We start from the raw sequence: 14,004 nt of genomic DNA on the forward strand, positions 1-14,004 counted from the left end.
AACAGCATTACTTACGACCTAAATTCGGGAAACTCGTGTTGTTTATTTTCTAGGAACAATGCCTGATGTTATGGTTACCTAGGTAAACAGTAGGTAGGTACACACGTTTCAAGTAAAAGAAAAACAGTTTACAAGACTTCAGTATTTATTACTTTTGATTCCTATCCAAAGGAATAACTTATCGGCGCGACAACACAAATCGGGCGCCCGCAACGAATCCAGCCCAAGATTCGGTAACAATCTGTTCGATATATTTTGGTGGGACCAAGAATCCGTAATCATAGCCGGGTAGCTCCATGGTGTATGTAAGAGGGATTCCAACAGCACGAGTCCAGTCGCGTGAGGTACCAGATGTGTAATACAAAACCTTGGCAGCGTTACCAACGGTATAGTTCCGCGCTTTGTCCAGCTTTAGCTTGTCAATTGCAGTAGCCATCTGAACACCAGCAAGGTTGAGATATAGGGCGTTTGATGGAAGTGATCCTGTAAGTTAAAAGGTTTTTTAAAAGGTTTATGGGGGCGTAAATCTGTAAGGGACTTTTGCAACTTGCAATTTTTTTAAAGATTATTAGCCAAGCTAATCATGACTAATATTCCCCTTTCCCCTCCAACTAAGCGCAAAGCTGTGTTAGGAGTAGGTACGATAATAGTGCAACGGGTGAGGTTTGAACCAACGACCTTTCGAAATTCAGTCCGCTCCTCAACCGTTGAGCTATTGAGGCTCCAAACATTGAATATCAGTGAAACATTGTTCAAGGAGACTCAATATTTTTGCGTATCTGGATTCATTCTTCCGAATGGTAGGTATTTTAAGTTAGGTCTTTAAATAATAAAAATGAACATAGATTTCAATATGTTTCCACAGATTTGGCCCAGATTAAAACTAGGTCTGAACTTGTTCATTGAATGTCCTCAATTCGAAAACGCTGAAGTAAGTATCTTTGATTCACCAAACGGAAAGACCTTGTAATCTCGTCATAGTCTTAGAAGCGACCAAAAATGAGGTGACAGAAAGATTTTATATAAAACCATGACGTAGCAAATAAAAAATACAAACCATTATTTCCCCAAGCATACAGGAACATGTTACCAAAGCTGTGGAGGGAGATGGAAAGTGCGGTACGTTCCAAATTTGACAATACGGCATCCCTTATCACACGAATCTCTGGTTCAGAAAAAGGTGACGGTCCTTCGTAAATGATTGAACAGGGATCTGCGGCGCCAGGCCTCGTACCCCAATGGTGGTCGAAGTTACGATTGCCGTCGACACCGGGACATTTGTCAGCACCCTCGTGAGACCTGGAGCGAGTTTTGCGCCACATGCGATCCTATGAAAAATATTTATGAGATAATACCTAAATAACTATCTATATCTATGCTAATAAATAAACTTGAATGCCTGTCTGTAATTTCGAAATAACGACTTAGCTAATATGGTTATTTGAACGGTACCTGCATAACTAGGCTAGGCACCGAGGACAAACCTCTGTGGTTTTTTCGGTGTTTTAGTTAAGCTTTTATTTGTATATATTTTGTAAAAAAAAAATAAAAAAAAATAAAAAAAAAAACTGTTTTTAAAATTTTTGTCTGCCTGTCTGTCTGTCTGTCTGCTACGTTTTCACGGCCAAACCACTGAACCAATTTTAATGGGTACAGACTTGGGATACATCTCGGTTAAAGACATAGGCTACTTTTTATCCCAGAAAATTGAAGAGTTCCTACGGGATTTAAAAAAAAACCGAAATCCACGGGGGCGAAGCCGCGGGTATCCTCTAGTATTTTTTTTTTTTAAGTCATGTTTGTCATGACTTATATTCCCCTTTCCCCTCCAACTAAGCGTAAAGCTTGTGCTAGGAGTGGGTACGACAATAGTGCAAATGGTGGGATTTGAACTGCCGACCTTTCGGATTTTAGTCTACTCCTTAAACGTTGAGCTATAGAGGCTATAACAATTAGAAACTATAATAATTGGAGACATCCTAGCTTGGGACTAAAAAAACATAGTTCACCTCATTAATGGAGTACTCGTAACCATCTGGATTAGACATGGGTATGATGATCCAGTCGACACGATCCGCCAATTCCTTATCAGCACCTTCAACTAGCTGCTGGATCAAGTACAAAGCAACCGGTGCTGTGACCCATTCTCTGGCATGTACAGCAGAGTCAATAAAGATGACAGGTTTGCGTAAGTTTTCGAATCGTGTTGTCGATATCCGCACGTATTTGATTTGACGACCTTCGTAACTTAGACCAGCGTTGATAACCGTAACCAGGTTAGGATACTTAGCGCCAATTTCATCGATGTATTTGTTAATCTAAAAAAGTTTTGTAAGTCTTTGTCAACTTTCAGAGGTATATAGGTAGGTACATACTATAATGATGAAAAACTTGTTCAACAAACCGCTTCCGTATTATAATACGTATCCCAGGTAATTGTGCTGTTTGGGTTGGTAAGATTTTTTGCTCTGCCAACTTCAGATTCTTCAGCCCGAAGTATCCTGTCAAGAACAATCTATCAGATCCTATCAGGAAAGCAAATATTAGTCGCATACCTGCATAAAGTTCGAATAAACTTACTGTGCCAGGTTGTCGGAGATTATTTTATAGCCCATTTGGTTTTCATCAAAGTATTGCAACCATTCCACTCTTTCCTCTGGCGACAGCCTGACCAAGGCTTCAAGCTTCCTGGATTCTGCTCTTTGAGCCGGCGTCACTGATAGTAGGTCCAAATATGCTTCCAAGTACCCAATCTGCTCTGATTGACCCCATATGCGGTACAAGTGGTGGCTTAAAAACACAAGAATAGTTAAATTATTCTTAATCATGCTTTAAAATGGAAAGGAATTTTTAACAAAGAATTTGGTGTGGGCTCAACTTACCCTTCATATTTTTCATGGCGAGCCTCAATTGCCACCGCGAGCAGAAACACGAGGGCAAGCAGCCGGATCATTTTACTACAGTGACCTATCTAAGATAGCGGTAAACGGTAGCGGTAAACGATAGGTGGTGGTCGAAAGATAGGCTATCTTTCGACCACCACCTATCGTTTACCGCTACCGATATAATTTTTATCTTTGCTAATCAATCGGCACCTATAAAAAGGATTAACCTAATCTAAATTACTTATTATTCAATTTACATTTTTATATTCTTAGATGTTGTTTTTAAAGATATTGTAATCTATTCAGTAGAGTACGTCTTTAACTTTTCGATTGTCCATGTACCTACCTATGTTTGAGATGCTATCAAGAATGCTGTAGAAGTGTAAAGCACGTCCCTTTTATCTATAACTAGATTCCTATAAATTTCAGCTTCTTTTTTTATTAAGATATAGTTTATAGCACGTTATTTGCTTCCTTTAATCTAAACCACCCACTGGTGGTTTAGATTAAAGATACACTTATCTCATCATTTTATAACAACAATTTGAAATTATATTGCTCAGAATTGCTTTTTATCATCATGGCTATTTATTATTTGAAATTGTTCAAGGTATAGCTACCTAGTCTATAATTGGGCACCTAACCTACCTATTGGAAGATGTATCAGGAAAATAATCATAACTGCAATAGTTAATCAACTTTTATTTATTTTAAAAACAATTGAACACATAAATCATTCCTATTAGACTTAAAAAATAATACTTGTACGTTGTATCTATAACAAAGTATGAGAGCCATGAGAGTAGATCATAACAATAATAATAGTTAGGTAATTATCTTGAGGTGTCCTGCATAATGACTTATTGAAGCCCATCTTTTCGAAAAAATTTAAACAAATATCTTTGAAAGTAAGATCTTATACTTCTTTGAAAGCCTTTGTGCCACCAGGCATAAATTAATGGATTGAGAATACTGTTCAGAAAAGCTAACGTCGCAATCGGCCCACTAAGCATAATTCGAAGGTGCATACACTGTGGATTTGTTAGTTTCTCTTGGCAAAACACAAAAAAGATCGCAGTAATGAAGAATGGCATCCAAGTAAATATAAAACTGCCTAAAGTTAGCATCACTACAGTTATGGCTCGCCATTTGTTAGGCTCTTTGACCTTCGATTTATTTTTATGCTTTCCATTTTCGATATTTCTCGTCTCTTTCTTCCTCGATTCTTTTTTCATGAATACCTGATCCTGATTGTCTGGTACGCTTGAGGTAATAGTGCAGATACTAAAATTAGATTCACTATCCGGGACACTGTTTCGAGATTTTTTATTTTCTAATTTGCTAGAATCTTCTTTGTTATCATTCAACTCATCAATGCTTTTAGACTTATGACTGAATTGATTATTTTCAGATTTATCTTTGCTATTTATGCAACTGCCACTAAAAGATACACTTCTTTTAAGTTTGCCATTGTTGGTTTTGGTGGGGAATTTAACTGATTGTATATTCTTCTTCGCGTTTGTATTGCCCCTGTATATTCTTAGCTCAGGTTTTGAGTTTGCATTAACTTCGACAGTTTTTACAGCAGCGTTTATTTGTTTCACGTTTTTCAAAGCTCGAACTAGTATTATAGAGTATAGTACACCAACAAGTATAATAGGGATTATACTGAGCAGTGAATTGAGGAGGATCAATGTTCCAGGAAAAAGAGAGACGTAAAAGCATCGTGAATTTCCCAATTCCCTGTTGACCCAACCACTGGCGGGCAAGAATCCGAGTGTTATACCTGTAACAAAAAAGTATAGTATTGTAACCCTTAATAGTTGACTATTGACAATAGCCAATCTGTATCAGGATAGATTATTGAAAATCAACCCACCGATTAACCATATGCAAAGGATACCAATTCTGACTTTGGCAGTGTTGAACCATCTCTGGTAGTAGAGTCCGTGTAAAATGTAAATGTAGCGATCGACGGCGATGAGACCCACGCTAAATATTGACACCATGGCTGGACAGACTATCATACCTGTTGAAGTTTATAGAATACATAACATATTTTACAAAATCATTACCAAGTTATTCAAGTCATAGATGAAAATATCTGTTCCAATATACTAAACTATACAAGTACTTACGTAAATTAATGTCTCAATTAAATAGTTGTCTTATAGTTGTAACTATGTACCTATTACTTCTGCATCATGAGGTTCATAAACGTAAGTATATATAAAAACGAATTTAACAATACATAGACAAAATATGAGAAGGCAATTATAGGCACCTAGGTAGGTAGTAAGAATTTCGTCTTGTACCTACCTACAGTTAGAATTATTGCATTTGATGCATTTGCCTTTTCTTTTGTAACTACCTATTCATATATTATATTTTTTGCGTGTTTATTATTTGTTGCATATATTTTTTGAATAGCTATTTCTTCTTTAGGACCTGTGCCGTCATGTTTAAAATATAACTCACCAATTTGGAATACGCACAGTCGACTGCTGCTCATGAGGTCTTCGATGCTAACTCCAAATATAATTGAAATTCCAATTATAGTATCAGCGAGGGAAACGTTACCAAGCAGCAAATAGGTACTCTTCAGTTTTTGACCTGCAAAAATATATTCAGCCGTATTCATCCGTTGTGAAATGATTTCATCACCATGGTTCGAAATGCCCTTCTTACCTTGAAAAACCAGCAAGAAATTCGACGGTTTCTTTTTGAATGATTTGATTTAAAATATGCCATTACGTTTTTTAACGTCTTTTTCAGATTTTACCAAAATTATTCGATTAGTCTTAGTCTTATTTCAATGCTATCAAAATATACACTTATATACATAAATAAGTTTTTTTTTAAATTTCTTATACAGAGGTTTGCGTAAAACATTTAAATTTTACTAATCCGATACTTACCTAGCTTGTATGTATTTTTGTTCTCGTTCGTTTTAAAACGTTTTATGTGTTTATATTGTGGTTCTTGTAGAGACTATGGACCTCTCGGATTTATTTACGTAAGTAAGATAAACGTGTGCATACCTAATAGAGTCTGCCTTGCCGTCTACCTATTTGGTCATACTTAGTATTAGCGCGTATAAACATTATCAAGTTAGCACTTAGGAAAAGCCTTTATATGGATACCTAGGTACTTCATAGAAAATCATAATTAGGTAAATGTTGTAACCTTTAACGTTACCTAGGCGTTAATAATCGTCTATTGATATTCAATAGACGAATTTCGTAGTATCTCGACGTATTCGTCTATGAAGTTCAACACCTGGGTAAGTATACCGTTATTTTTGATTTACGTAGGTACTTCTATGACATTACAATAATTTAATTCTCCAATGAACCTAGCTTTTTTAAGTAATATGATAGGTCTAAAAATTATATTACCTACACTAGTTATTGCGCGCGATTTCGTCCACGTGATATATTTTAAAGCACTCGAAATTAATGTATTTAGCTATCTATCACTTATCAGTGAAAGGTTTTTCAGAACTGGGTCATTAGTTCCGGAGATTGTCCCTTACATTCAAACATTTAACATACTTACTTCTTTGTTATACGCCTCTGAAACATATTTACTTAACTATTAGCTTTAATTTAAGCTTTAGACCTACCTTTTTTTAAGATAAGTCCACTGGATATGACTACGGTCAAGTTGCTTAGAAATATGATTGTACCGAATATGTACGCCACCACTGTGTAAACAACGAATTGTTTATTCTCATGGATCTTGAAATCGAATAAATCAACAATCACTTCACTTTGATTGAACACAGTTATATTATCCTCACTTACGATTGTACTTGTAAAGTTTGATGAACCCATTTTGGTATTAAGTTTTTAAAATACACAAACTCACTTTGCCTATAAGGATGTACTTATTGAGAATATTTTCTGATGTTTGATTTTAAACGGTTTTTTTTGTTGGCACATTTCAATGCCGCCGTTTCTTGGTAAAGAATGAGATGAGCACAAATATTGCTCACTATGAGGATAGGGTAAACCTCAGTTTTGTTTGTAATGAGAGAATTTGCATTTTATAGTTCCTCGGGCAGCTTTTTGTAATCCATGAATACTTGATTGTGTTGCTATGGTTTCGTATGTTTAAATTGTGTTTTCGTATCCTAAGTCCTTTGTACTGTCTCTTAAAATCCTAGGTCCTGTATCTCCTGTATCTTAAAATACCTAGGTTAGGTTACCTTGTTCCTTTTCTGAGCTCTACGCTTTCTTTGTACAATGTAGGTTTGGTACTGTACTAGCTATGTACTTTAGGAGTGCTTACCTACCTAGTTACTTCTGATCTAAGTAAATAAATTAAAATCTGGGCCCACACACCTAACTTTTCGGAGTTAGTTATGTACGTTTTTAAGTAGTTATGTAATCAATTCAAATCATTTATTTGCTGATTGTAGGTAGTTACATAAAATAGTAGGTAAGTAGAACCTGATCATAGGTACAACATATTATTTACAAACATACCTAGGTAGTTACCTACATAAATCGTCAAACCAAGTATGAAGTAAGTACGTTTTAATCGCCCACACCTTGACCTGTACCTAGAATAATAATAATATAATATTCAAATTAAGTATTTTTAAAAGAACCTGATGATATGGATCGTGTTCTACTATGAATACAAATAGGTATTATTCCACTTAAATGTCTTATTACATGCTTATTACTAGGTAACTGTAACGATGGAGGAAAATAAACAGCTATCTTACATAGAGATCGTTAATCTTATAATGATGAAAGTTATTAAGGCATGTAAGGCTCATTAATTTAGAACCTAGAACTAAATAATTCTGTCTTGTGTTTGTAAATAAAGTACTTAATTAATATGATGATGAAAGGCCAAGGGGTAGGCAGTAATAAATACCTAGGTAATAGGTACAAGATCTAGTTAACTACCTAGATGCGCTAACATGGTATAGATGGTGGTAAAATATTCTTTACGTATACTAGGAAGTTCAATAGAATTTTTCTAAAACTTCATCATCATCATCGTCATCATGATTAGTCACTACGTCTCCTCTCAGAATGAGAAAGGTTTAGGCTATTATAGTTCGCCAAAAACTGTGAGTCCGTAAGTTCCTCACCGCATCGTTCATCTTATTTTTGTTCAGTTGTTGTTGGGACTTGCGAGAAGCTCTGACGGTACCATAACCGTACAATAGGTTCCGCGATAGACGCGAATGCAATTTGCAACGCAAGCCGGGCATTACTCGAATTATTCTGAAATAATCATTATAAGTTTAAAAAAAATTGAGTGTAAAGGAACGTTGGGCATATGATTTGCTCTGTCTATGGTTATATTGTCTATGTTGTCTATGGTTTCATACTGTCACTGTCAGTGTTGACATTGACATTTATGATTGGTCTGTGATGATTTACATTGAAATTTGAAAATTGAATTGAAATCATTGAATTTTTTCCAGAACTGGAATATTATTTTCATTTTTGTGGTGTTAAAATATTTAAAACCCAAGTGGGGACCCCACTGAGGGGTTACAAAGTGTGTCATCATTGGTAAATCTAACATACACAAATTAACCACAAGATGTTTAACTTACAAATATTGAAACAACTTTCGAGGTAAACTAACCTAGGATTCATGTAAATCAAAGATATATTTTTATCGAGTAAAATACAATTTAACTCCTTTTCAGATTGACGATAAGTTCAGTTTCGAAAGTGCCATTGAATACAAGGCATATTAGCAGTTCTGCTATTGTACAGTTTAGGATCACAGATCAACTATGGTAAGGTTATATTTTTATTGAAGTAGTAACTCTAGTTGAGCTTTAACCAGTTACAGCTAAGCAAAATTATAATTCTAGGATAAAAAGTCTAAGTCTTATAGGATATAGGCTATACTTGTACTAGGCTGCCGCTTTGTAAGTAGTCTGCACACTATTTGATTGATTTTAAGTATTTTCTTTCCTTCTACTTGTGAAATTGGGTAAAATAATCGTCCGAAAATTCTCCTACATCTTATCACTAAGATTTCTATTATTAAGTAAACATGAAAACTTTCTTAATACCTTCTGCCACTGAACTCCTAATACAAGCTGGATTTGTGATTGCCAACCCATTTTTGATGTTCGTCTGTATACTATTATACTTTTTAATGTTAGTGAGACATCTGTCAACTAGTGTCAACATGTCAAGACAATTTAACACAAAATATCTATTTTAATTCTCTATATTGTGTCACTCAGTGTGACGCTTTAAATCTGCACAGTAAATATCTGTCATTTTGTATGATTTGTATTATACGTCTCTTTCAGCGCACTTGCCCATTTCAGTGTCTTCTGCTGACAAAGGTTTATTATTAATATTTTTACATATAACATTCTTTACTATTATTATTTTATAATATTACAGGGCAGAACCACTCAAAAAGAAGAAGAAAGTAGATCCAGCTATTATAAAGGCTAGGGAAGACAGGAGGAGGAAAAAATTAGAAAAGCAAATCAGAAAATTGCAGAAAAATGCTAGACAGTTGAAACCAATTGAAGAGATTGAACCACCTCTGCACCTTATGGATCAAATGGGGTAACATTTTTATTTTTTATTATTACTATAACAGCAAGGACTGCTTATAATAAAAAAGCTGTGTATGCAAAATCTCTAATGAAGCAAATGCAAACAAAATTAGTTTTTGTAGATTTTGTCTGACTTGTCTTCTATTATCAAACTAACTGATTGGACATTACATCCAAGGTAGTTTAAAATTACATAATACATAATAACCAAAGTTTTAGTCTCAGCTGAATACAATATTTTTAACATGGAAAATCAAAGTTAGAATAGATATCATCTACCTGTTTGGCAAAGAGATAGCTTGCATCTCCATGATGGAATTAAGATGATATGGACATCCATTTTTATCCCAGAAAATCAAAGAGTACCCAAGGGGATTTAAAAACCTAATTTCACATGGAGCAAGTCACAGGCACCATCTAGTTTTAAACAAATAACAAAATATATTTAATTTAATATTCGATTCCCTTCTCATTCTGAGAGGAGACCCGTGCTCAGGTAGTGGGCCGGCAATGGGTTGCTGATTGATGGTGATGATGATGATGAATTTTTGTTTTGTTGGTTTATTATAGAAAGCGTAAAAGGCCTGCAGTAATATTGTCAGCAGAAGAAACAGAGGCTCGAGCATTACTTCTGAAAGAGTGGACCCGGTACAAGAAGCAGGAGTATATGACCAACGTGGCTCAGATAGATAGAATAATGTCAGCACAGAGGAGAGCACTAGATATGTTGTATGAAGAATCCGAGGAACTTTATAATGAGGCTATTATGGTGTGTATCTTATTCAATTATTCATTTATTTTATTTGAGTCATGACCCTCAGGGTCCTCAGCAATGAGAAATACACAGGGTTGGCAAAAAAACCTTTTTTTTCAACTGTAAAACATTCTGGTTAAAATGGGATTAAGAATGCGTTTAAAACTGTTTTTTTTTTTAAAAACACTTGCCAACCCCGAGAGTATGATGGCGCAGGAAAAATTTACTCTTAATATTCTTATTCTTGTTTCAGCCCGATCTACAACTGGTCCCATCTTCATTCATCGGTACGTACGCCACACCGCCAATCAAGAACTACGACTCCCCTGATGGAGAATACATAGATGTTTCCAAGAAATGGGGGAAATAATTAGATTTATGTTATTAATACATACAAATTTGTTACTGTTAGATTTAATAAAAAAAAAACTTAATTTATCTGTGAGATTTTAGTTTGAAAATTCTCTTTTTAGTTGTTAATATAGTAAAGATTTTGCCCTGCCATGCAAAACCCATAAACCACATCCACACGAATTTTTTTAAAAAAAGCACTAACGTGGGTATTTTATGCTGTATGCGGCGTTAAATGTTTTTGCCATAAACTTGCATCTTTTTCCACGTACGTTTTTTAAACTGACATAAATAAAAATAGAGATTGCGACAAATTGAGAACCTTCTCCTTTTTAGAAGTCGGTTAAAAATAATAATAACTAGATGAAGCCCGCAGCTTCGCCCGCGTGGAATGGTCAAATGCCCTGCAGCATCAAGATTGAGGAGTTAGAATCCAATTTTTTTATGGAACTATGTCGCAAAGTTCCCTTAAAGATTTTAAAAAAAAATTACGCAAATTGGTTCAGAAATCTCGGAGATATCAGTGTACATTGGTAGAAAAACACAACTCCATTTTTCAAATTTGGTTAAAAAAGTAGCCTATGTTACTCCTTGGTTAGTCCTCTACTTGACTGTGAAAGTCCCGTCAAAATAGGTTTAGCCATTCCGAAGATTAGCTCGTTCAAACAGATACAACACTTCAATTTTATTTATTAGGTATAGATATTCGCTACTAACTAATAATACCTAATGTTTTATCTGTTGGAGTCATCTTCGCAGCCTAAAATGTTTAGTTTGCTGACGAACATAATATTATTACAATAAAACTTATCATACCGTCTAGTACAGTCATAAAGTCATTCAACTATAAAAGCAATTTTACGCATGAACTATTTTACCTGAAAGTAATAGAACCAAAAAAGTTTCCAATATTTATGGTAATATCGGATACCTACTTCATATTTTAAAAATCGTACAGATTGAAAGAAAACACAAATTGCAATATGTTTAAAAATGTTTTAACGAAAAGTAAATATGATAACATTTTTACTGACTTGTAAGTATTCAATTATTATTCATCATCATCATGATCAACCGATAGCCGGCTCACTACAGAGCACGGCTCTCCTCTTAGAGTGAGAAGGGTTTTGGCTATAATCTATCACACTGGCCAAGTGCGGATTTTCAGACTTCACACACCTTTGAGAACGCTTTCCTTCACCGTTAATGCAAATGATATTTAATTACTTGAAACGCACGTTACTCCGAAAAGTTACAGGTGCGCACCCGGGATCGTACCCCCGACCTCCGATTAGTGCACGTCCTAACCACTAGGCTATCACAGCTTTTACATTGATAAGTACGTATTTAATTCGTTTTTAATCCCTATTAAATTTTTGTTTCCGTTGGATAAACAGCCGCCTAAAATATTACTTGTGTATGGGGTAGTCCTCTACCTGTGTCCAAAAGTCAGCTGTTTTGAAAATAAACAGACAGACAATTTTAAAAATGGCTTTTTATCGTCTTAATAAGCAAATCGTATTATCGTGTTAATAACCAAAGCTTTATATACATCGATGTTTAAAGTATTATGATTTTTCATTACAGTGCGTCTAACTTTACTAATGAGCATAGCTTGTGCAATGTCAGTCTGTAAGTGTACCACAAAATGGCCCGATCCGATCAACAGATTGGCTTACGTCGATAATCCGGTGGAATCCGGTTTCCCCGGCCATTGGTTGCCGATAAACTTAATCAAGCGGATTATGGAAACACGGGTACGCACTTTAGTACCACAGTTCGATAAGTATACCAAATCATCTCGTAAAGATCGAACGAGAAAACCACTGTCCTTGTCTATTAAAGTAAACAAGAAGAAGGAAAAAGACAATGTGAATAAAGTAAAAGCGAAGAACGCTAAAGTAAAAATATTCTACACTGCTACTACAATTTTAAAAAGCTCAAACACTGAAACAAAATCTAAAATAGCAAAAATTATACCGAAGGTAATTGTTGTAGAAACGTCTCCAAGAACTAATAGAAACTTAATAGACAAAGTTGAAATTACTACTGTGATACCTAGTAGAAGTACAGAAATCTCTACAGATTTATTAAACACCAAAATGTCTTCAACGAAAGGTGTGAACATCGTTGAATCATCTACAATAGCTGATGATACTTTGAGAAGATCTACAAAATCATACAGTAATAAATTAGCAGTGCCTGCTAAGCAAGATTTGACTACAGAACTAGCCACTGAAACGCCTATTATTTCATCATCTACATTGTCCACTGACACGGAAACGATTTTAGAAGCTACAAAACAATCTAGAATAACGTCACCTGAATCTATTCCATTAACTACAACAGAATCTACAAGTATAACTGAAAACTCTACTAGTATGACAGAAACTACTACTAGTAGTACTACAGAAGTTCCAACGAGTACTACAAAAGCTACTACGATTACTACAGAATCAACTACGAGTTCGACAGAATCTACTGCGAGTACAACAGAACCTACCACCAGTACAACGGAATCTTCAACCATTACTACAGAATCTACTACAAGTACTACAGATTCTACTACAAGTTCTACAGAATCTACTACAAGTACTACAGAATCTACTACAAGTTCTACAGAATCTACTACAAGTACTACAAAATCTACTACAAGTACTACAGAATCTACCCCTGGTACAACAGAAACCACTACGACCTCTACAACAGTACTAACTACCTTAACTACTCCGGCTACAACAACTACTACAGATACTGGTAACCCGTTCTACTGAAAAACTAAATCAGTAGAACAATAAGATTTTCAAAAAAAAAATCTTAAAACTGCACTATTACATAAAAGGCAATTTTATTTTGCAACAATTGGAGAAATATACCGACATATTGATGTATTTATTTTTATAACTATTGACTCTTGTACAAATTGTTTTTTTAAATCCCACGTCACACAATACAAGTAGACATACCGTGGAACTGTATCTCAAAGGGCTTCTTTATTAGGCTAAGATTCAGTCAGTAGCACCTGTACTCCATGCCAACTGGTACTGTACTACTTGTACTGGTACTGGTAGGTAATGGTAGAGTCAATCCGAAATTGACAAATATCGGATTGGCTCTACCAGGTACCAACTGGACGCATTAGATTCAATAGATCGCCGCGATCGAAGGATAGGTACATTAATTAACCATGATTCCACTTGCTCAGCTAACAGCACTGACGACGCAATGTTGCCTGCTTGTCGGTCTTCTATCGCATATACTTACTTTGAAGAATGTGTGAGAAGTTCAGGACCTTCACCATTCCACCTCAGAACAGGGAGAAAGCGTGAATGTTGGCATCCATGTGGTCTACACAACATTCACGCTTTCTCCCTGATCCAATCCACCCGCGTAGACCCCGTCATTGCTTAGAAAGTCCTTGAGTGGAGACCGCGTTTAAGCAAGCGTAGTGTGGG

At 35.4% G+C, this 14,004-nt stretch overlaps 4 protein-coding genes and 1 long non-coding RNA gene across 6 annotated transcripts; 3 read left to right on the forward strand and 2 right to left on the reverse strand.

Moving 5' to 3' along the window:
* Positions 1-173: 173 nt before the first annotated feature.
* Positions 174-2,962, reverse strand: LOC123874771 (carboxypeptidase B-like). Its single transcript, XM_045920261.1, has 6 exons — positions 2,883-2,962; positions 2,581-2,790; positions 2,405-2,501; positions 2,010-2,318; positions 1,058-1,328; positions 174-483 (listed from the first exon to the last, which is right to left on the reverse strand). Exons 1-6 carry the CDS (start codon positions 2,951-2,953, stop codon positions 179-181), a joined length of 1,263 nt encoding a protein of 420 aa, XP_045776217.1. The 5' UTR covers positions 2,954-2,962; the 3' UTR covers positions 174-178.
* Positions 178-919, forward strand: LOC123874774. Its single transcript, XR_006798009.1, has 2 exons — positions 178-233; positions 866-919. It is a non-coding gene; the product is annotated as an uncharacterized LOC123874774 (long non-coding RNA).
* A 624-nt stretch (positions 2,963-3,586) lies between the features above and the next one.
* On the reverse strand, positions 3,587-9,076 carry LOC123874770 (glucose-dependent insulinotropic receptor-like). 2 transcript variants are annotated; one of them, XM_045920258.1, is made up of 4 exons: positions 6,511-7,022; positions 5,364-5,498; positions 4,765-4,914; positions 3,587-4,671 (listed from the first exon to the last, which is right to left on the reverse strand). In XM_045920258.1, the coding sequence occupies exons 1-4, from the start codon at positions 6,719-6,721 to the stop codon at positions 3,746-3,748; spliced, it is 1,422 nt and encodes a 473-aa protein (XP_045776214.1). In that variant the 5' UTR covers positions 6,722-7,022; the 3' UTR covers positions 3,587-3,745. The 2 variants fall into 2 exon arrangements, with proteins under 2 accessions (XP_045776214.1, XP_045776215.1); XM_045920259.1 differs by lacking the exon at positions 6,511-7,022 and adding an exon at positions 8,941-9,076 and having other exon boundaries at positions 3,646-4,671.
* On the forward strand, positions 8,286-10,636 carry LOC123874773 (39S ribosomal protein L40, mitochondrial). The gene is made up of 5 exons (XM_045920263.1): positions 8,286-8,491; positions 8,566-8,658; positions 9,284-9,454; positions 10,015-10,213; positions 10,452-10,636. The coding sequence occupies exons 1-5, from the start codon at positions 8,457-8,459 to the stop codon at positions 10,566-10,568; spliced, it is 615 nt and encodes a 204-aa protein (XP_045776219.1). The 5' UTR covers positions 8,286-8,456; the 3' UTR covers positions 10,569-10,636.
* Positions 10,637-11,277: 641 nt separating this feature from the next.
* LOC123874772 (cell wall protein DAN4-like) lies at positions 11,278-13,538 on the forward strand. The gene is made up of 2 exons (XM_045920262.1): positions 11,278-11,585; positions 12,137-13,538. The coding sequence occupies exons 1-2, from the start codon at positions 11,564-11,566 to the stop codon at positions 13,321-13,323; spliced, it is 1,209 nt and encodes a 402-aa protein (XP_045776218.1). The 5' UTR covers positions 11,278-11,563; the 3' UTR covers positions 13,324-13,538.
* Positions 13,539-14,004: the final 466 nt, after the last annotated feature.

This window comes from Maniola jurtina, chromosome 19, assembly GCF_905333055.1.
Source record: "Maniola jurtina chromosome 19, ilManJurt1.1, whole genome shotgun sequence".
Lineage (NCBI taxonomy): Eukaryota > Metazoa > Arthropoda > Insecta > Lepidoptera > Nymphalidae > Maniola > Maniola jurtina.

What these genes read in the sequence shown, in the direction of transcription:
- LOC123874771 (XM_045920261.1), bottom strand. Translation starts at nt 2,953, where the DNA reads ATGATCCGGCTGCTTGCCCTCGTGTTTCTGCTCGCGGTGGCAATTGAG. An exon ending in ATCTCCGACAACCTGGCACA is followed by an intron (nt 2,502 to 2,580) that starts GTAAGTTTATTC and finishes TGTTCTTGACAG; the next exon opens with GATACTTCGGGCTGAAGAAT. An exon ending in ACGAGTACTCCATTAATGAG is followed by an intron (nt 1,329 to 2,009) that starts GTGAACTATGTT and finishes TATTTTTCATAG; the next exon opens with GATCGCATGTGGCGCAAAAC.
- LOC123874770 (XM_045920258.1), bottom strand. Translation starts at nt 6,721, where the DNA reads ATGGGTTCATCAAACTTTACAAGTACAATCGTAAGTGAGGATAATATA. An exon ending in ACTGTGCGTATTCCAAATTG is followed by an intron (nt 4,915 to 5,363) that starts GTGAGTTATATT and finishes AAACTTCAACAG; the next exon opens with GTATGATAGTCTGTCCAGCC. An exon ending in CCTTTGCATATGGTTAATCG is followed by an intron (nt 4,672 to 4,764) that starts GTGGGTTGATTT and finishes TTTTTGTTACAG; the next exon opens with GTATAACACTCGGATTCTTG.
- LOC123874773 (XM_045920263.1), top strand. Translation starts at nt 8,457, where the DNA reads ATGTTTAACTTACAAATATTGAAACAACTTTCGAG. An exon ending in ATATTGAAACAACTTTCGAG is followed by an intron (nt 8,492 to 8,565) that starts GTAAACTAACCT and finishes ACTCCTTTTCAG; the next exon opens with ATTGACGATAAGTTCAGTTT. An exon ending in CACCTTATGGATCAAATGGG is followed by an intron (nt 9,455 to 10,014) that starts GTAACATTTTTA and finishes GGTTTATTATAG; the next exon opens with AAAGCGTAAAAGGCCTGCAG.
- LOC123874772 (XM_045920262.1), top strand. Translation starts at nt 11,564, where the DNA reads ATGATAACATTTTTACTGACTT. An exon ending in GATAACATTTTTACTGACTT is followed by an intron (nt 11,586 to 12,136) that starts GTAAGTATTCAA and finishes TTTTCATTACAG; the next exon opens with TGCGTCTAACTTTACTAATG.